Genomic DNA, 21078 nt, shown 5'->3' with positions numbered 1-21078 from the left:
CCTTACTAGAAGTATTCACTTCCAGTGCAGTTTTCAAATTTACTTCAGAACTCAAGTCTTCTGAAACCTGATGAACTCAGTTCAGCAAAAATTAGCAGTTCAAGGAGAAGCAAGTTCTTAGTCTCACATACATTTTCATTACAGAAAAAAGGAAACACAAACCTTCCGGACAAGGCATTATGATTCAAGTTCTAGAGTTGATATTAGATAATAGGTGGCTATCAAATACGAATATGGGTCCCGACCCTAATACGACGTATCACGTCTGCTTGATCGAGAATCATATTTGGCCCTCTTTCTGGGATCATCCCTATCTCTTGTAGATTCTTTAGTTTCATAATCTTTCTCAGATCTCAGCCTGCTGCTTGGTTGATACTCCCCTCTTTCAGCTTCCCTGCTAGATTTTATACCCTCATCTCTTTCATGCTTTCTCCCTCTATGCTCCTCATATCTGCTGCTGCTGTGCCTTTTTCCCTCTTCAATATCTTGATCAGTCCTACTGCGGTGGTGAGACTCATTAGCCTTGTGATTATGTCTACTTCCATGCTCTGTTTCTTCAGTATATCTGCTTCCTGTTCGAGTCGACTTTCTGTCATTATCCTCGTTGTGTGCACTATAGCGTGATCTAGCGTTTGATTCAGAATCAATTTTGGGGTCCTCCCTGTACCTGCCATCCCTCGTCTCTTCGTACCTACCACTTCGTGCTCGTCTACTTGATTCAGAATCATTTTTGAAATCTTTCTTGGGGTCTCCATGGAAATCTGACTCTCTTGTAGAAATTCGACTTCGAGACTTTGCTTCTGGCTGCTGCTCATCTTCACCACCTTCATCTAACTTTCTCTTGCTTTTCATTGTCTGTTGATTTGCACGGTTGAACTCATCGAGTGGATCATTCCTAGACTTGTACGAAGTATTCTTAGCTGCTGTCACAGACTCATCCAAACCATCTGCATGATTCGAGCTCCCTTTTCCTCTTTCACGAGCTCCACCACTTGATTTTACTCCCTTATCTGCATCAGAACCATCACCAGACGAATGTTTCTTAGCTCTCTTCTGTTTATCATTGCCCTTTCTATCAACTGCTTGGCTATCATCAGATTTATCACTGTCATCATGTTTCCTTTTAGCAGCTATTGTTCCTTTTGTGGCTATCTTGCCACTTTTACCAAAATATTCACCTTCTTCTTCAGATTTATCATCAGAATTATGCCTCCTATCTCTGCGCCACTTCACTATTTCATCACTGCTAGAGCTGTTATCACCACTTTCATCGTTATCGGTATCATGTCTGCGTCTACCAACATCTTTCTTAGGATGTTTTCTTAACTTTTCAGAATCGGATTCACTATCTACCCTGCTCTTTCCTGCACGTTTGCTTTGATATCGATGCTTGCTCTTGTTTCGACCTACATCAGAATCAGAACTGTCACGGTCAGAGCTGTCACTATCTACCCCATATCTTTTACCATGCTGGTTCTTGTGCTTCAGTTGCCTGCCTTTATCATCAATCCCACTGTCAGAATTGGACTCATCCGTGGACTCCTGTTTCCGGCCTCTTTGCTTCTTCATCACCTTTTGACTTTTAGCTCTACCAGATCCTTTCCTGTGGCTGCCCATCCCAAACTCACCACTATCTGAATCAGAATCATCACTACCGCGACTTTTGTTTTTCTCCTGCTTCTTTGAGGTGGTGTATTTCTTGTCAATGTCACTGTCGGTATCACTTTCAAGATCTCTTCGATTATTCTTCAAGCTCTTCTTGGTTTCCTTGTGCTCTCCACCAGAATCAGTATCAGAAGAAGCATCACTATCATGCCTTCTGTTTTTCTTATGCTTCCTCGAGGTGATGTGTTTCTGGTCAAAATTGCTGTCTAGCTCACGTTCAGGAGCATCTCTCCGACTATCTCTCAAGTGCTTCGTGGTTCCCTTGCGCTCTTCACCAGAATCAGTATCAGAAGAATCGTCACTATCATGCCTTCTGTTTTTCTTATGCTTCCTCGAGGTGAGGTGTTTCTGGTCAAAATTGCTGCCTGGGTCACGTTCAGGAGCATCTCTCCGACTATCTCTCAAGTGCTTCATGGTTCCCTTGCGCTCTTCACCAGAAGCAGTATCCAAAGAATCGTCACTATCATGCCTTCTGTTTTTCTTATGCTTCCTCGAGGTGGCATATTTCTGGTCAAAATTGCTGTCTGGGTCACGTTTAGGAGCATCTCTCCGATTATCTCTCAAGTGCTTCTTGGTTCCCTTGCGCTCTCCACCAGAATCAGTATCAGAAGAAACGTCACTATCATGCCTTCTATTTTTCTTCGACTTCCTTGAGGTTTTGTATTTATCGTCATCATCACTTTCAAAGTCACTTTCAGAATCATTCCTTCTATTATCTCTCAAATTCTTCTTGGTTCCCTTATGATGCTCTCCAACAGAATCGTTATCAGAAGAATCATCCTTCGGCCTTCTTCTATCCTTCGGATGGCCTTTCAACTCTTTTGAAACCCTTTTTTTGTCACCCTTATCATCATTATGATCTTCAGAGCCATGCTTTTTCCAGTTCAATTCTCTGTCTAAAAACGAATGCTCAGACTTCTCATGTCGCTTAATATCAGCATTTTGACCCTCCCTTCTATTTCTTGTTGGATCAGAAATCCCTTCTGTAACTTGTTCACTATCGTTCGATGAACTCAACCCAAGTGCAGCTCTCAATGTTTTCATCTGCTCCTCCTTTCTTGCAGCAATTTGGTGAGACTGAGTATCTGAAACCCTACTCAATCAAGGAAAACATCATTTAGAAAACCCTTTCGTACACAAAATAAGAAAACAGCACTAGGCACAAAAATACTAGTATGATAAAAGATCAGAATCAACAGAAATATAATAAGTATCAAAAGTAGTCAGACCCTTTCTCATTGACCTTCTAAGGAAAACAAAATTGCATTAAACCATGAAGGACGAAAAGCACAAAGCCATGAAACTATTAATTAATAAAGAAAGTTGACGTAGACCACTCCATATTACTACCTGGATGTTCATTCTACCATTCAAGAAAATTACCATTTATTATCGTACGACCAATTATATTGCATGGTAAGCAAAACTGATGCCAAAAAAGCACAGGCAAGCCAACCAATCATGAATACTTGCAATTTACCAAGTGAAGTTTATCGTATACATTATTCACAAACAGTTTCGATCCTTCCCAGTTCCACATTTTCCATTTAATCAATAAAAAAGGTTATGCTTCTCATTCACACTCCATTCTAGACTGGTAGGGTTATTATTTCTCACGAAATAAATTCCATCCTCTTACATTCTTGTCATTCAGAGGAGAAGAGGAGTAGCCTCCAATTCAAGAAGATGAAAAAGAGCAGCAATAAGCAGACCAATTTAGTATTCAAGCAATTAATAAAAAGTAAACACCAAAAGAATGGTATTCAAGTATTTCTTATAATAATAATAACATAAAAAGGAACTCCCAACGCCTTCAGAGCTGTCAAACATTCAGCAACGGTGGTTAAACGTGCAACAGTTCATAATGATGGAGTGATATTTGCAAATTCCAAAACAATAATCAGAGAAATTCGTACTTCTTATCTGCAAGTACGATGGCGGAGGGTCCATCTTTTTCCTCAGAACCTGAAGCAGCTTCCAAAGTCTCGCGAGCCTCCTTCAACTTTTGAGAAATTTCATCCTCTGTATAACCTTGGTCAGTGAGCTTGTCCTCAAGAATGACAAGTTTGAGCTCAATCTGACGCTTGCGATCATGTTCAAGAATATCTTTATTAGGTTTCTTGGAAACACCAGCAGTGCCCTGATCTTCATCGAATCCTCTGGTGTTTTCAGCAACCTTTCCAGTCTTCGGCCTCACAAAGAACTTGTTTGTCTGAATGTACCCATTAGTGCCAGACCCTCTCGGCGTCTGTAACCCAATACCGTTATACATCGCCCTGCTTCACCAACCTAAAAAGAATTCAACCCCAGTCAAGATCTACCGAATCATTCAACGTCAAGCAGGAAAAAAAAACCATTCAATCACTACAAGAGGGAATAAAATTAATCGCAAGCAAAAGAATTTCAACGAATTCAGTGAATTTCTTTCAAAATCGTCGCCATCTCCTTCCGATGATTGAAATATATACTACTGTCAATAATACTATGAGATATAGAGATTGAAAGAGATCCAAAATCAAAGAGTGAAATTTAGGGTTACCAGCGGTTCGAATGCTTCTTGTCCGTCGTCACTCCTTCTGGATCTGATGGAACAAAAAAGAATCGTTCGGAATGGCGCTCCAAACCCTGGAAAAACGAGGGGCCTAAGTCGATGTGGTACGGAAACCGAACCGGTTCGGTCCGACTCTTCCCTAATTCCCGACCAAGGTTTAAAATTTAAATAAATAAAATAAATCATTTACATTTTTTAAAAAGTTAAATTATTTATATTATATTTGTATTAGGGCATTTTATCATTTTTTTTTTATGTTTTACTATTTTTTAACCAAATAATCAACATAATTGAAATGTTGATTTGACGGTTTATGTTAATATCGAATTCATAGGTATGTAAAAACATAGATGAAAATTCCTCTCTTTTTTATCTCGTTTTGTCGTTTTTTCTATCACAATTTTAGCACAGTCATTAACTTAAATTTCTTGAAATATAGTCACAATTTTTGTATTAAAAAGCTTCATTGCCAATAAAATTTATGTTATAATCATTTAGATAAAAGTCAGACGAAAGCATATTATATGGGTTCGAAAAGCACGTTATATGAAACTCAACGGACAAAAATGAATAAAATTGACAAATATATTTTAAAATTGCTTAAATGTTCAAAACATTAAGATTTTAACTTGAGATCTTTTTGCTTAGTTCATTTGGAATCGAACCATCTAAAATGATTGTCTTATCCAATAAATTATATTCAAATTGAGAACCATTCACCGAAGAAATTACATACATATATTTTATCATGAAAAAAAAATTCAAGCAATGATTTGTTTTAACACAGTTTTACATTGATTTATTATAAGATTTTTAAGTATAATATGTATCTAGAGTTTAATATATATCACTATTGGTCAAAATTACAAATTTAATTTCTAAACTAAGATATGCTTCACCTCATAAAGTTGCTCGGATCAAGCTCAGTGTCAGTGTGCCTTGTTTAAAGCCCAAACCTGTAAAAAACAAAAACAAAAATTAAAAAAACTGGGAATTAGGACATGAAATATACAACCCTTTAAGTTGAGAAGACTTGCGAAGAGATATGCAATGGCTGATGTTGATGAACAATATCCCAATTCTAATGGAGAAAAATTTCTGGCACTCCGGTAGTATGAAAAAATTTCCGATATTCCTTTTCATTATTTGCCATAAAAGAAGCATTAAAAGGATTAGTATGAAACCCCGAAACCTATGAAGTAAAATAATATATCATCTCGTGATATGTCGAATATTGAAGGAAAAGAGATCTTACGAACGCCTTTTTTTTAACGACAGGTTCGTTAATTCTCATGTGCAGATGACTGATCTCAGTAGAAAAGTTGCCTCTACACTATGAAGTTTCTCTTTTTAACATTCCCATTTGAAATTTCCGGAGGTATTCCCTTGACCTAATGTCAGCCTGAATCATATATTGAATAAAGAAGGCATTTCAGTGATCTTACATCAAAATCTCACCCCTAAGGCAAGATTCAACACGAATACTATGTATAATGTCACAAATCAAGAACAAGCTTTAATGGATATTCATTCAGTTTATGAAAGAAAGTTGAGTAAGGCTTAATAATATCTCTGCAAAAGTTATAATGAAGAAGTAATAACCATTACGGATATCTTTCAAGCATATTTATGCTCTACCTGTCGAATAGGTTCTGGAACACGAAACTTGCACGTGCTTTTAACAATCCTGATGGCGGTATCGAGTGAAACACGATGACCAATTGAAATGTATATGGGCTTCAATGAATCAGCTGTAGATCTCATGGCCTGAAAAGGAGAGGAAAAGCTCAAACAATGTTCCCAAACAAAAAGCTGTACTTTTATGTATGGTGGCATAGTGTGTGAAATACGAAAACCACTGATCTCGTCTCATTGGCTTTCGAACTCGGTCAAATTGAATTACCGAAAAAGATTTATAACTCGTTTACCACACCCCAAATGCATCCAGAGGTACCCCTCAAAGTTACAACCGAATCATTATTTTTGCTCTCCGAAAGGAGTCGCCTAACACCGGAATGGGTAAGACCATCAACATGGTGCAGCTGAAATTCACATTAAAGAACACATCCGAATAAGAACTTCAGAAATGGCGAGAGAATAAGCATCCAGGGTCAGTTTTCAAAATCTAGGCTAAGCTAAACAATGCTTGATGGGGTTAAACGTTCAAATACATGCCAAGTTAGATGAAATCAAAACTCACATTCTTTCCAATTCCAATGGTGGGCAAATTAGCAAGAACGCCAAGATGACTGGCCAGACCAAAACCTGCACGTTCCTCCCATGGAAGACTCAGTGTTCCAAGATAACATATTATGTTAATATTACTGATACTACAGATAATCGATCGACTTTTAAGTTATAGAACGAGATCAAATAGTGGCAGCAGCCAATTCGAACGCAACTCGTGGAATCCCACCACTAATTCATAAATATTTTGGAGATAAAAAATACCTCGAGGATGGAGAATTCCATTTCCATCAACCAGCAACAACTGCTCAAAAAAAAAAGTCATGTTACATGAAAAAAAAGTGTACAGAGTAGACTATTATAAGTGCATCGGTGATAAATGGGGATCAAAGTAGTGAACTGGATTGTCTAGAATTTTCTGTTCATGCAGTTCCATACGTGCAACTTGAAAAATTATGATGACCTCCACAAGGAGGAAGTATCTCACAGATGATTTCAGCATAACATGCGAAGAAACGGACATTGGAACAGCGATAAGATTTTGTTTTTGAGTGTCATAAATCAAGTCAATCCAGGCATTTAAACATTCACCTGAGGATACAAATGAGGATCTCTCTTTTTCATCCTCTCCAAAAGCTCCAAGAGAACTGGGGCCTGAAGAACCGAAGCAACAAATTGTATCTAATTACCAAAAGTAAAGCGCTAATGCCAAGAGATTTCCAATAATATATCAACAAATACGATCAGTAACATTCATGTGAACATAGGAATTCTACAGATATGTAAATAAATTAAGAATAGACAAAGTAGAAGATCGACAAAAGCTTCCAATCTGCAAACAAGTAAATGAAGCTGGAATGTACTTGAAATTGAAAGGTGATTATGAACAAATGAAGGAAAAGAAACCTCTCTAAATGCTAGAAAGCCAGGGACATAAGGATCTTGAACGGTGACAAGTGAGAAATCTTCATAGACAACTTGAAGAGTTTGGAGGTTTAAAACCACGAGCGTACCACACGCAACTGATGAATCTTCCTTTAAGAAGCTTATATCAACGCCACCGACGTACTTCAAACTATCCCCTTCGAACTCATCCTCTTTGATCAGTTTCTTCTTCAGCAAATCCTGCGCTCTGAGAAACATAGAAAAAAAAAATTAGGCCGATTCCAAATGAACGATTCTCTAAAATGGAAAATTATTCGATTACTCTATCCAATTCTGAATTTCAACCGAGGAAGTCGTTGCCGCCTCGGGATACGATTTCACTTGTTTCTCTTCTTCGGATATCATCTAAACCTCAAAATTCTGCGACTACTGGAATACCGCCGACGCGTTGGAACAGGTCGATGCCGGCGAATTGATGAACGGCTGCCAAGAGGATCGAAGTTTCTACGGATTATTAAGTTCCGATTAGATACTGACCGGCCGGCCAAGCAGGAAAAATGGTGAAACAATAAATTTGATCAAGAAAGATGTCCACTCGGCGGGTCGTGGAAGCCCATCTACGCGGATACACTTCCCCATAATTTTTCTCCAATTATTATTTAAGAAAATAATTATTTTTTAATATAATCCTGCTATTATAATAAATAAATATATATTTCCTAAACAATTTTTTTCTAAACCTAACTTCTAAAATTTCAAATTTTAATATTAAACAAACACTTAACAATTAAAAATTCTAATTAATTTAAATATTATTATTAATCTCAAAATTAGTTAATTTATTTTTAAAAATTTAATTTTTAAATTCATAATACGTAGAACATCTCCAAATTTTTTAATGTTATTTTTAAAAATTTATGTGTATTTTTTAAATATGGTACTAATGGTTTTATTTACATATAGTGATATGAACCACGACCAAGAAATTTTCATACCTCGAGGTCCAATTACAAGGACGAGAGCCAAGAAGCTACACATACACTTATATTCAGGATATGGTTAGCTCATTAAAGGAAATTCTAGAAGACGTTGGAGACCTCTCTTATATGTCAAGAAGCTACAACAAACCTTATACACTTATATTCAAGATACGGTTAGCTCATCAAAGGAAATTCTAGAAGACGTCGGAGACTTCTCTTATATGTTGTGCAAAGTTGAGCTTCAAGAAAGAGAGGCATTAAATCAACTTTAAGTTACATCTAATGAACTCAACTAAATTTATGAAACTAGTCAAAATCCAAAGATGACTAATAAGCACATTTCATTTGTTGCACTATTTAATTATAATTTAAATATTTGTTTGTCATAGCTAATTCTTAATATAGGAGTTAAGATTATATTGTAACACATTATCCCATTTCACCATTAACTAGCCATACGAAATTAGGCGTATATTGGCCAATTTAATTTGGGAGTTATGTGTAACTTAAGTTGTAAAGGCTATATAGGCTATATAAAGCCTTATTTTCTTTAATTAGATACATCACATCTTGGAATGACTATATATATATATAATTTTTTGGTTGAGAGCTAGGATTTTCTTTACAAATTATTGTATTTTAAAACTTATATTAAAGTCATTCAACTGGTATTAATCAAACCTCTTATGGAGTGATTCGAATCACGAGTTTAAAAACGAGTTTTTTTTGCTTTTGATCTTGATCATCAACGTAATCGGTTTCATACTTTCCCTTGGGTTGATTCCATATCATAAAAGGGTATTTTCAAATTTTTTTTAAAAGTTTAAAAAGGAAGTTTTTAAAAGGGAGATGCTTTTAAATTCATAAAAAATATATATATATATATATATAAAGATATTAATATAACTTTTACACAATTTTATACAAAAATGACTTAAAAAATAAAAAGCAAATATTATTTAACTTTTAAAAGTTAAAAGGTTATTTTGTTACACTAAGTATAAAGTTGTATTTTTATTAATTTAGTTTAATAATAGTAATAAGACTAAAAATAATTTTAAACTTTACTCTTTATCACTGGGTTGCTGTCGCCCTTAAAAGCCCTAATAATCCTTTCGCAATTCTCTGCATCACATTGCCGCCTCCTTCCGCCGTTCATTCTTCCTTGCCGGTCTGATTAAAATGTCGACGGTTGAAAGCTTGCTCAATCCATCCGCCTCCAAGCTTTTTTCCTCCAAATCCCTGTTCAATCCTTCCATTTCCAGTTCCTCGATTTTCTCGCCCGCTCCGCGATTGCGCAGATTAAGTTCTTCTTCGTCGCTGTCGATTAGGTGCTCGGCAACTCAGCAAATGGAGGCTGTGGTTGATTCTGTAAGTCCGGGGCAGTTCCGAGTTGATGTTCTCTCGGAATCCCTGCCATTCATCCAGAAATTTCGAGGTAAAACGATTGTTGTGAAGTACGGAGGGGCCGCCATGAAATCGCGGTCGCTCCAGGCTTCGGTTGTTAACGATCTTGTTCTTCTGTCCTGCGTCGGCCTTCGTCCGATCTTGGTCCATGGCGGCGGGCCGGAAATCAACAACTGGCTTAAACGGCTCAACATTGAGGTCGTTTTCCGCGACGGTCTTCGGGTGACCGACGCCGAAACGATGAAAATAGTGTCGATGGTGTTGGTCGGCGACGTGAATAAGAATCTGGTTTCGTTGATCAATAAGGCCGGAGCATCGGCTGCAGGGCTCTGCGGTGTGGATGGGCGGCTACTTACGGCTCGTCCAGCCCCTAACGCGGCACAGTTAGGATTTGTAGGCGAGGTCGCACGTGTGGATCCTACGGTTCTACAGGCACTTCTGGACAAAGGCCACATTCCGGTGGTTTCTTCGGTGGCTGCCGATGAGTCGGGACAGATGTACAATATCAACGCGGACACAGTTGCCGGAGAATTAGCGGCGGCGCTGGGGGCGGAGAAGCTGATCTTACTGACGGATGTGGCGGGGATTCTTGAAGACCGTGACGATCCGAAAAGCTTAGTGAAGCAGATAGACATCAAAGGGGTGAAGAAGATGATGGACGAGGGAAGAATCGGCGGAGGGATGATTCCAAAGGTGAGTTGTTGTGTCCGATCGTTGGCTCAAGGGGTGAGGACGGCGAGTATCATTGACGGGAGGCTGGAGCATTCGTTGCTGCTAGAGATCATGACCGACAATGGAGCCGGAACCATGATTATAGGCTAAGGTCAGAATTTTGAAGCTTTGAACTCCTTGAATTTTCTAGGAAATGTTTACATGATATTGTCTGATCTGGGAAACATATTTGGATGAATTTGTATGAGTAATTGCGATTGAATTCGCCTGAAAGTGTTGATTATTAACGTTATGAATAAATTTAAGTTCTTCTCGTACAAGAACAACATGGATTCTTAGAATTTTAAGAAGTTCAATTCGAGACCGAATACATGAACTTATTAGTCATTTTCACAGTTTGACCACCTAATAAATATTTTTTAAATTTTAGTTGTTTTTTTTTTTAATCCAAAATCGAAACTTGATGAACTAAACTTCAAAACATTTTAATGCTAAGAAAACCATGCCACCCAATAAGCTACCATTTAAGTCCGATAGTTTCTCAAGTTTGGCAATACCCTTCTCGGAATTCAATCCGATCATATTTTCACAACACGAGTTAAAATAGTTCATAATTTGAATTAAAGGGTTGATTAAAGAACGTATGTCACTTGCGGTCATGCTTATCTAAGGCTTGTTGCCTGTAGTTGTGGGTGCATGTTAGATGTCTTGGTCATGCTTATCTAAGGCTTGTTGCCTGTAGTTGTGGGTGCATGTTAGATGTCTTGGTCATGCTTGTCAAGGACGTGTTTGTCCAGGGCTGCATGCACGTATCCCTTCTACAACCTTTCAATATTAAATAGGCTTTTACTATTTCTTGTGTTTAAATAGGAGTGTATGACCGACCACCAAAATCATGTCTATACCTTATTAGGGCTAAAATGTCTCAAAATGCTACTAATGTTAGGGTGATGTGACTATTGTCAATTTTTCCTACCCAGTTATATGCTTTCCCCGTCGTTGTTGCTTATTCACTTTTAGCCTATAACATTACTTTCTTTAAAATTGTTTTGAACGTATTTCTTCGCTTACATTTTCTAAAACATTTCTCTTAAATGTAACTCGAGACTCAGAGCATACGTCAAAATTGTGTGCGAAGTACGAATTTTACATGGCTGATTTATTCTCTAGATAAAATAAGTGTCGCTCAATCATTGTTCCACTATTGTAAGGGTGCGATTGTGACACCCCACAACATATCTAGCGGCCATGACATAATTGAGAATAAAATGTTGGCTCAATTAGTACAACATGACAAAAAGAAAAAAACACAGAGAAAAAGTGTATGGAGGACCAAAACAGAACTTTCCTTCCAACTAAGGCTATGAAAATAAGCAACTTGTCGTAGGGGAATTAACATTTGCAAACAAGCTCAGACCGCCGCCGGGAACAGAATATATTGAAGCGGCCGCCACCGCCGCCGCCTTATTGACCAAAGCCACTGCATTCTCGTACTTCCAATGCATAAGACGACGGTTAAAATAAAAGTTGAGTTTCTACCCCTATTTTTTAATTTCAATTTTGTATCTGATGGTTAAATAAAATCTTTTATATTTTAATTTTTTTTCTTTTATTTCACATGTTTGTAAATTGGACTATTAAATACAAAATTAAAAACTCAAAATAATTTATTAGATAATTTTTAAAATTTAACTAATAAGATCAAAACTAAACTAAAAAAAACTAATTTTTAAAGTTTAAGTTTTAATTGATATAATTAAATCAATAAAAAAAAGTATAAATTATTCTAAAATGACCAAATGACATAATGAATATTTAACCAAATTATAAATTTTGTCATTATACTTCAATATATTTATTTAACAAATAATCTTTATTTAATTTTCAATTTTGATTTTGTATTTATTAAATTTTAGATATACTAACATTTTTAAATAATTTTGAATGTAATTTGTTAAAGTTCATAAATATTTTTTTAAGGGTATTTTTGAAAAATAATATTAGTTTGCATATTTTTTAGATTTTTTTTTAAAATTTAATATTCTTTAAAGTTTACATTTTTTACACAAAAGATTATAAATATTTTTATTAGGTGGGGTTTGACTATGACGTTCTATAGACGGCGTTAAAGCTTCGTTTATACATGCGGCCGTTTAGTGCTTGGAAAGGACGGATCTCAGCATTCCCATTTAACTCCGTTATTTATTTCTTTATTATTATTATTATTATTATTTTATCACTCCAATCACGAAACTTTTGAGATAGTGTAGGTGGGGTGGATAAGAGGCATACAAATAATAGAAAAAATAAAAAATAAAAAATAAAAAATAGTAATAAATAAGATGTCTATCACGATATTTTAGAATTTTTTTACAAAATTATTATGTTATAATGTAATTTATATCGTTAACTTATCTTATTTCTTCCGTAGTTAATTTGAATTTAATCTTATAATAATTATTATAAAGTAATTGGTCTACAAATTAATACCAGAGCTTTAAAAAAAAATAGAATTATCGGTACTTACATGTAACATGCTAAAACAGACAATATTTGGCAGCGGTGAACTCTGACCATTACAAATGGTATCAGAGTCTGTCTTCAAATGGTGTGAAGTACTAGTCGAAGGTTAGACCTTCTTCATAGTAGACCCATTTAAAAATTGTATAGCTAACGACGATACGTAACGGACTAAAGCGAACAATATTTGTTATTTATGGGGTTTGACTATTACAAATGATATCATAGCCAACATTAGGTCAGGTGTGCCAACAAGGACACTAACCACTAAGAATGTGGATTGTAAGATCTCAAGTCAGTTGGAGAAGAAATCGAAACATTTTGATAAGGAAGTGAATTTCTAGTAGATGCGTTTTAAAACTGTCAGACTATTACAAAATGGTATCTAAGTCAAACATCGGATCAATCTTGAGAGATTAAAAATAATATAAAATAAATGAAATAAAATTAAAATAAATATATATATATATATAAAAGAAACTAAACCAATAAATTAAAAATAATAAAATATCAAAGAAACATGTATAGGCTAAATACCTAGCACCAAGAATTGTTAATATATTTTATATATTTTTATTTATCTCGAGTTAAGTAGAAGATTTTGTCTACCCATTTGGAACCATGTTAAAAAAAAAAGACCTAAACTTATTCAAAATGCTAATTCAATCCATCTCATAGATTGTTGGGTTGGGATTGTGAGGTTGTCCCGTGGAATGTTCTCCCTATTGAGAGCCTTGCAAATAAAAAGCAAATCGAAGGCAAAGAATCCATGAACTGAGAAATGTCTTCCTTCTTCTTTCGGTGAAAAAATGGGGAGCGGGGAATTGATTTGAAAATTGAATGCACTGCAAGAAAATACGTACAAAATAATTCTCTGCCGATGCTTCTTAGGGTTTCCCCCTTTTTGATTCTCTAATAGTTGCGGAATGCCCTCGAGAAATCGAGGGCTTCGCTGCGAACTTTTGTTCTGATTCCGGATTTTTCCATTTCAATCGATTGAAACTACTTTCATTTTCGAGATTTTTTCTGCAAAATTGATCGAGGGGAATGTTACTGCATTTGAGTATTAGGTTTTGATTATTCGAGAGTCTTCACGAAGCTATTTCTAGTGCGATTGCTTATGATTTTTCGTTAAATGCTTCAATCTGCACAGTTTCTGCTACTTCTGAATTGATCGTGTGGACTGAGTTCTGTTCTTGGGGTTTCTTATCAATCAGCAGATGTTAATGATGTTTTTTATTTTACATTGCACAATGCTGCTCGGTTTCTGCTGATTCTGATGGATTTCTGAAACTATATTGTATTTCTGAATGAACCAAATAACGTTGATGCAGAAAAGAAGCTATGGTTTTGCAGGGGTTGGAGTTTTGGAGTTGCGATTTGAAAAGCGGTGGAACATGTGGTTTAATTCAATATAAAGTGAAGAATCTTAATAGGGTTTGACATGCTGCGAATCCTCTTGAAATAGAGGAATGCCTTCGGGAGCGTGGACATAGGTGATATATGGCTGTTGTCAGCCCATGTCATATGGTTCTGCAGGGATTGGATTTTCGGAGTGACAATTTGAAAAGCAGTGGAGCATGTGGTTTAGTTCGTTGCAAAGCGAAGAACTTTATCAGGATATGACATGCTGCGAATCCTCTTGAAAGAGAGGGATGCCTTCGGGAACACAGAAACATGTGGTGTATAGCTGTCGTCAGCCCGTGCCATATGGTTTTGCAGGGATTGGATTTTTGGAGTGACGATTTGAAAAGCGGTGGAGCATGAGGTTTAATTCGAAGCAAAGCGAAGAATCTTATTGGTGCTTGAAAGAGAGGGATGCCTTTGGGAACGCGGACACAGGTGATGCGTGGCTGTAGCCAGCTCGTGCCGTAAGGCGTTGGGTTAAGTCCCGTGAACGAGGAGGAAGAAAACAAGGTTAGTTCCGAATGATCCATACAGATTGAATCAACTGAATGCTCCTTGTTCTGGTTCTAGCTCTATTTTCAAAAGATGTCACCTGTTTACTAGGTTGTCTCCTAAAGGGTTAGATTCTGATTCATCTAGAAGTCCAACTTCTCTGGGTTTTTGGTAGTTGCTAGTTTAGGTAACCCTCTTAGAGCTCCCAGATCATTAGCCAATGCGGGCATAGAAGGAGCTGGGATTCTAGTGAAGTAGGGCTGAGCTTGATAGATTCTTTAAATGACAATGATAGTAGTAAACTATTTGGGAAGAATCTCGATCATCCGGTAGTAAAACTGTTCTATTCGGGCTTCGAAGCGTGACCGAGAAGTCGAATTGTTCATCACGGGAAAATCATTACCAGGGACCTAAATCCTTGCCTAAAGCTTCCATTGAACTGTTACAATGCAAGTCTTTTGGGAACTACTCTTGTTCTTTTGAATCCTACAGGTCGTTTGCTCCTCGAGCTGGTTTAACCGGTCACAGCCTCGGTAGTTGTACTACTACCGAGAGCATTGCTGCTCGTCGGTCAGCCAAAGGAGCTCGAGTGTTGGAAAAATGTCCCCTCATGAAACCTTGTTCAATTTCTTTAGGCATATCAGGTGACAGCATATCTAAGAGGCCTCTCTCAGCTAGTGAGATTGAGCTGTCTGAGGATTATACTGTGTAATCTCGCATCGTCCAAACCCGAAAGCTACTCATATTTATGGTGACTGCATTTTAGATTCGAACTCGAATTATTAAAGCTCGTCTTCGGAGAACGAAATGAAGGAGCTCGATATCTTCACTTCATATTCCTTAAGTGGTTTCTTAAGCTTCTGCTACTCCTGTCACAAGAAACTGGAAGAGGGAAAAGACATCTATACTTATAGGTTCGTCACGAGAAAACGAAAATCGTACTGTCCTCTCGCATGCCTTTTACAGTTTCAAACCACTCTGATTCAACTTGTAAACTGTCGCAGGGGGGAGAAGGTCTAACGTGTCGTTCCCACGAGATATCGATAGACGAAGAACTCGAGAAATCCATTGACAAAACCTCCGAGCGTTCTCCCAAGTCCAATGCTGACCATGATGAGGACCTTTTTGAAACCAGCATTGGTGGCTTTGCATAAAACTCGCCTCAATGGCTGGCCAGCATCCCGTGGTTGACGAACCTGTCGGAGGCAATCGACACGCACCCTTTTGGTCATCTGTTTGAAAAGAGCTGTTTTTATGTCCATTGGTGGCAGCCATGGATGATCATTTCTATAAAGTGATGGTGTCTGCTTGCTTTGCTTCACCTTTCATGGTCTTTAGTCGATGATAAATCTTTGGTCTTGTTTCTATCGTAAACTTAACCGAATGCCCCGTGAGTCTGGATTACACGGAGACACAAAACTTGAATATCTAACTTTTTAGTCGATGACGTATATCTAATCTAGTTAAACTATGCTCGGGTTCACATCAAAGTTTAAATTTTGCTATGAATGTTCTTTTATTGCAAGATACGGTAAATAAATTATGAAATTTTTAAAAATGTTGTGATATAATGTTTCTCCCCAGCTTTAAACCTTGGTCACATTTCTAATTAAATACGAAGTATATGATCACTTAATTCAAAATATTATATAACAATTTTTGAAAATCGTTGTTCAAGTCATATCTTTTAAAAATTAAGTAAATTTTATTAAATAATGAACCCGACTAAACCATAAATTTTTAGGGTTGGGTTGGTTCAAACTGTTCTTTTTATTTATTTGTTCTTTTAAAAATCTTAGTTTATAAAATATTTATTTACTCATTTTTTAAATATTTAGTTAAAATTTAAAACTCAAATTTAATATATATTTTTTGAAATATCATCTCTAAATAAATATTAAAAAATAATTACTGAATTTCATTTATTTAAACACGAATTTATATAAGTTTGAAATCCACTTGGAGTTTATTCTTGTAATTAATTAACTCCCATAATTAAACGTCTATTAATTCCTAATTTAAACTATAATAACAAAATTAAAACAATTGGTTTTTTTGGTTTATTATTTTTGTAACTCATCGGCTAAACACGCACAATACTATTATTATTATTATTATTATTATTTAAAAAAATATCCTTTTTTTAGAATTTTTACTCGTTCTGGAAAACCAGTATGTTGATGAGCACCCGGTAATTTCCTCCCATTTTCTTTTTCAGCATCTCGTCTCAGCTTACTTAACTCTCTTCGTTACCGCCATCTTTGTTTTTCTTTTGTTCCCCCCAATTTGATGCTCTTTCGGCTTCAATTTCAATCTCTGATCGAACTCGATCCATTTCTCCCTCTTTTTGATCTGCAATTCGTTTCTTATCCGTTCGATTAAGCGCGTCGCCGGGATATTGAACTATTTCTGGCTGATTGGGTGGAATAGTCATTTCGATCCAGATCTAGGGTTTTGCTTCCGTTTCTCTCTGAAATTGGTGCATTCTACCGTTTCCTTTTTTGTTTCGCTAGATTTTCTCCTTGAGGATTGAGGGACTCGGATCTCGCGGCTGTTGAGGTAATTTAATTTTTCGTCCCACTGGTTTTTTCGTTGTGTCTTTGCAAATTTAGGTGTAGGGATGAAATGTTTCGTTTAGATACGTGTAGTTGACGGCGTCCTTGCATCTCTTGGCGTAAATTGTAGTTTGAATACTTGGATTACTTTGCACCGACATTCTTCTAGACTGATTGGAATAAGGAAATTTCGCTTTGATTGAATCTAGTTTCTTCGAATTGTTTTCTTTATTTCTATAGGAATGCGAATTCTATACGTCTATTGAAAGCTACGATCTGAATTTTTCCAAGTAATATTGACTAACATTGTGAACATCAAGAAAAGATTATGGTAACGGAAAATATCTTGGACTAGATGAGTTTTATTTTCTTAGCTCCGTAGGAGCTTAAGCCGACAATGGTTGCGATGTTCGAAAATTAACGTCTATTGATGCGAAAGCTTTTCATGATGTTGTTGTAGAGCTAGAGCTTACGTGTTGAAGATGGCTGTCAAAACAGCACAATCATTTAGAGATCGGACGCTGGAATTCCAGAACATAACAGAGAGGCTAAAGAAGTCTTTTTCATCGAGCACGGGAACAACTGGACCTAGTGCTGGTTCAAAGTCAGAAGAGCAGCGCTCTGCTGTGGCTCTTCAGTCTGAATTTAATAAGAGGGCTTCCAAGGTTGGATTAGGGATACACCAGACGTCTCAGAAACTCTCAAAGTTGGCAAAATGTAAGTAGTTGAATTGGAAGTAATCTATGGTGCATCTGCGCAGTCTTGTATCCTGTAGTTCAGACCAGATGCCATTTTCAATAAATTTTATCATTTAAGCCTGTCATATTAATCATTAGTTAAAATGCTAAGTTTTAAAGTTTGAGCAATGCATTATTTTATCATTTAAGCCTGTCATATTAATCATTAGTTAAAATGCTAAGTTTTAAAGTTTGAGCAATGCATTGTTAAATTCCATTAATTTGAGGACCATAATCAGAAAAAGATTGGTAAATTTCATAATGCATTATGCCATGGTAGATGTTTGGTAACATATTGGGTGGTTCTAACAATCTAAGTAGGTACTGAACATTTTCCTTGAGATTCCATTTATTTATCGAAAATATATTTTAAACTCTGAAAAAACTGCTGCTGTGGTTCATTCCTTTTGTAAATTGTAAGTTCTTGACACCTTAAAATTTTAGGCAGTTGATTTTATTTAGTTTGCAAAATGCAAAGGAGACTAGGGAAGAAACATTTATCTGTTTCACGTTGGTTGGTTTTGTTTTTAGTTACATTATTGAGCTTAATGGAGAATGCCTAATGTTGCATATGAAAATAAATTTTCTTAAAGGTATTGCATGAAGCATGACAGTGTAAGTTTCTAATTTTCTGATTGAGTTTTGATGTTCACATCATGATTTCCAGTGGCAAAGAGGACTTCAGTTTTTGATGACCCAACAATGGAAATTCAGGAGCTAACTGCTCTTATTAAGCAGGACATTACAACCTTGAACTCTGCCGTTGTAGATCTTCAGCTTCTCTGCAACTCTAGAAATGAAAATGGAAACATATCCAGTGATACTACTAGTCATTCAACCACTGTGGTAGATGATCTTAAGAATCGACTGATGAGCACCACAAAAGAGTTTAAAGAAGTTCTAACCATGCGAACTGAAGTAAGCTCAAATGTTGCACTGCATTTTTTTTCTTCGATTGGCTTTTATCTATCTCAGTGGCAGACTTTTCCAGCTTTTTTTTAATACTTACGTTATTTGTTGGTTTAATGAAGAATTTGAAGGTTCATGAGAATAGAAGACAACTATTTTCTTCTACTGCTTCAAAGGAATCTACCAATCCTTTTGTGCGCCAGCGTCCATTAGCTTCCAGGTCAGCTGCTGGTGCCTCAAGTGCGCCCCCTCCTCCATGGGCCAAGGCGTCCACATCTTTTTCTAAAACATCTCCCGGGTGAGAATTTTTTAATTGTTCCAGTTGATATATTCACACCCTTCTATTTATGCAAAGCATCTTCTTAGTTGTTTTAGATGATAGTGGGATATGTTCAAAATATAATTTTGGGTTTATGGTGCTTGCAAATGTGCTTTCCCCAACTTGCAGTCATAAAAATGATAAAAAAATACATCTCCTCTGAATTGCCTCATGAACTTTATAATATGTCCCAAATTACTCAAGTGTAGGAAACTGTGTGAGAAAGGGGGAGCCGTGTGAGAGGATAATCATGTATTTGTGTGGGGCCCATAGGTTTTGTTAGTTACGTGAGAGGCTTCAGGGGTGGTGGAGGTTTACTGGGAAGAGTTTTTGTGGTGAGGGTATCTTTCTGGGTTTGGTTTTCTGGAACTTGTCTTTTGAGTAAGAGAGGTGGGGAGCTCTCAAAACTTTTCTTGGCTGCAGTGTATTGATGAATAAAATTGTTGGCTTAGGGCTATCACTTTACTGTTTGACTCTCGTCCACTCTCTCCCTCTCTCTCACACACAAACACACAAGAGAAAATTTCCAACACACTTCTCCTCCTTCACAAGCAATTCCAAGCAAAATTTCCTCTTTAATTAATATCTACGATCTTCAAATTCATAGTATCCCTCCAGCGTCCCCAATTTGATTTTTAAAATTTATTTGAGTTAATTATTGTGAGTTTCAACTATGAATGTTATATCATGGAATACTTGAGGATTTGGGGATGATGCTAAACAAACAACTTCGAAGGAATTTATCCAGCTTTTCTACCTAGATTTGGTATTAATTCAAGAGACCAAGATTGGAGTTTTTAACCAAAAATTTATCAAATTCTTTGCTTGATAGCATTCTTGTTTCAAAAGAATGAGATCAGTTGTTGGACAATTCAAGGGTATCAAGACAAGTTTGTATTTTTTCTGACTATTCTCCTTTCCTTTTGGAAGCTGGAAGTTTTGTTTGAGGGTCTTCCCCTTTTAGATTTCATAACAGTTGGATGTAAATGTTAGATTTTGAGTTGACTTCAGCAGTTATCCTTTGTGATTCAATGAAAATTCTATCCTGGAACACATGGGGGTTGGGGGATTATTTGAAAATACTCAATTTGAAGAAGTTTCTGCAGCACCGTTGTCCTGACTTGGTTCTTCTACAAGAATCAAATGTTGGTATATTTTATTCAAAGATCATTAAATTCATGTGAAGTTACAAAGTAGCACTTTATGTTCCAGTGTTTAATGCTTAGGTTGGAGAAAAGGTGGTTGATGTAACGTTCATTTTGGCGTTTTCCAAAAGAGTTTTGCATGCTCCGATTTTTATATTTTTGGTTGGTTAGGGGCTGAAGTCATATTTTGGTTGGTTAGGAGTTGATACAACTTATTTGCATGAAGAGCTTTTAAAAGACGCTTCACGGGAGGAGCTAGTGGCTGATAAGCTTTATTATTCCCAGTGTTGAGCTCTATTTGATTGTAATTGCCTCTAGGTTCTTGATTTTTCTATTTCTTTATCTATTTACACTCCCTTTGGGAGTCTATATTTCTTGAACATTTCATTTTCATTATGCCAATAGAAGTTTTTTGTTCAAAAAAAAAAAAAAAGATCTTTGGAGGAAGTGCTTGACTTCGCTCTTTTCTTGGCTCCCTATTGGTGTAAAAATGTTTTACCTTTTAGTAATTATTCTAAACTCTTATATCCAGCTGGAGAAGTTTTTTACAATCTCTTTTGGATGGGTTCCCCCTTTTCTACATTTCATTTAATCAATGAAATTGTTTCCTATCAAAAGAAAGAAAAAAAAAAAAAAAAAAAAAAAAA

At 36.3% G+C, this 21078-nt stretch overlaps 4 protein-coding genes and 1 long non-coding RNA gene across 7 annotated transcripts in view; 3 read left to right on the top strand and 2 right to left on the bottom strand.

Moving 5' to 3' along the window:
• Positions 1–38: 38 nt before the first annotated feature.
• On the bottom strand, positions 39–4343 carry LOC111436144 (dentin sialophosphoprotein-like). The gene is made up of 3 exons (XM_023073840.1): positions 4205–4343; positions 3582–3954; positions 39–2758 (listed from the first exon to the last, which is right to left on the bottom strand). Exons 2-3 carry the CDS (start codon positions 3935–3937, stop codon positions 247–249), a joined length of 2868 nt encoding a protein of 955 aa, XP_022929608.1. The 5' UTR covers positions 3938–3954; positions 4205–4343; the 3' UTR covers positions 39–246.
• A 645-nt stretch (positions 4344–4988) lies between these two features.
• LOC111436117 (endonuclease V) lies at positions 4989–7923 on the bottom strand. 3 transcript variants are annotated; one of them, XM_023073800.1, is made up of 9 exons: positions 7611–7923; positions 7310–7535; positions 6995–7057; positions 6668–6707; positions 6417–6481; positions 6145–6258; positions 5855–5983; positions 5543–5618; positions 4989–5172 (listed from the first exon to the last, which is right to left on the bottom strand). In XM_023073800.1, the coding sequence occupies exons 1-8, from the start codon at positions 7691–7693 to the stop codon at positions 5550–5552; spliced, it is 789 nt and encodes a 262-aa protein (XP_022929568.1). In that variant the 5' UTR covers positions 7694–7923; the 3' UTR covers positions 4989–5172; positions 5543–5549. The 3 variants fall into 3 exon arrangements, 2 of the variants coding, with proteins under 2 accessions (XP_022929568.1, XP_022929569.1); XM_023073801.1 differs by lacking the exon at positions 6145–6258; XR_002709182.1 differs by lacking the exon at positions 4989–5172 and having other exon boundaries at positions 5570–5618; positions 6150–6258.
• Positions 7924–9342: 1419 nt separating this feature from the next.
• Positions 9343–10673, top strand: LOC111436114 (acetylglutamate kinase, chloroplastic-like). The gene has a single exon (XM_023073797.1). The coding sequence runs from the start codon at positions 9451–9453 to the stop codon at positions 10495–10497; it is 1047 nt and encodes a 348-aa protein (XP_022929565.1). The 5' UTR covers positions 9343–9450; the 3' UTR covers positions 10498–10673.
• A 2915-nt stretch (positions 10674–13588) lies between these two features.
• Positions 13589–16237, top strand: LOC111436118. The gene is made up of 2 exons (XR_002709183.1): positions 13589–15680; positions 15771–16237. It is a non-coding gene; the product is annotated as an uncharacterized LOC111436118 (long non-coding RNA).
• Positions 16238–16937: 700 nt separating this feature from the next.
• LOC111436115 (syntaxin-32-like) overlaps positions 16938–21078 on the top strand; it is a 6450-nt gene continuing 2309 nt past the window's right edge. The window contains exons 1-4 of the mRNA XM_023073798.1: positions 16938–17325; positions 17782–18038; positions 18726–18976; positions 19090–19265. Coding sequence (XP_022929566.1) covers positions 17804–18038; positions 18726–18976; positions 19090–19265 — 662 coding nt within the window. The 5' untranslated portion in view covers positions 16938–17325; positions 17782–17803. The remainder of the gene's footprint in view (positions 17326–17781; positions 18039–18725; positions 18977–19089; positions 19266–21078) is intronic.

This window comes from Cucurbita moschata, unplaced genomic scaffold, assembly GCF_002738365.1.
Source record: "Cucurbita moschata cultivar Rifu unplaced genomic scaffold, Cmos_1.0 Cmo_Scf00052, whole genome shotgun sequence".
Classification (NCBI taxonomy): domain Eukaryota; kingdom Viridiplantae; phylum Streptophyta; class Magnoliopsida; order Cucurbitales; family Cucurbitaceae; genus Cucurbita; species Cucurbita moschata.
This window is presented reverse-complemented; position numbering and strand designations above follow the sequence as displayed.

What these genes read in the sequence shown, in the direction of transcription:
- LOC111436114 (XM_023073797.1), top strand. Translation starts at nt 9,451, where the DNA reads ATGTCGACGGTTGAAAGCTTGCTCAATCCATCCGCCTCCAAGCTTTTT.
- LOC111436144 (XM_023073840.1), bottom strand. Translation starts at nt 3,937, where the DNA reads ATGTATAACGGTATTGGGTTACAGACGCCGAGAGGGTCTGGCACTAAT. An exon ending in ATCGTACTTGCAGATAAGAA is followed by an intron (nt 2,759 to 3,581) that starts GTACGAATTTCT and finishes TTGATTGAGTAG; the next exon opens with GGTTTCAGATACTCAGTCTC.
- LOC111436117 (XM_023073800.1), bottom strand. Translation starts at nt 7,693, where the DNA reads ATGATATCCGAAGAAGAGAAACAAGTGAAATCGTATCCCGAGGCGGCA. An exon ending in CTGGATGCATTTGGGGTGTG is followed by an intron (nt 5,984 to 6,144) that starts GTAAACGAGTTA and finishes TCTCCTTTTCAG; the next exon opens with GCCATGAGATCTACAGCTGA. An exon ending in TTCCAGAACCTATTCGACAG is followed by an intron (nt 5,619 to 5,854) that starts GTAGAGCATAAA and finishes TATATGATTCAG; the next exon opens with GCTGACATTAGGTCAAGGGA.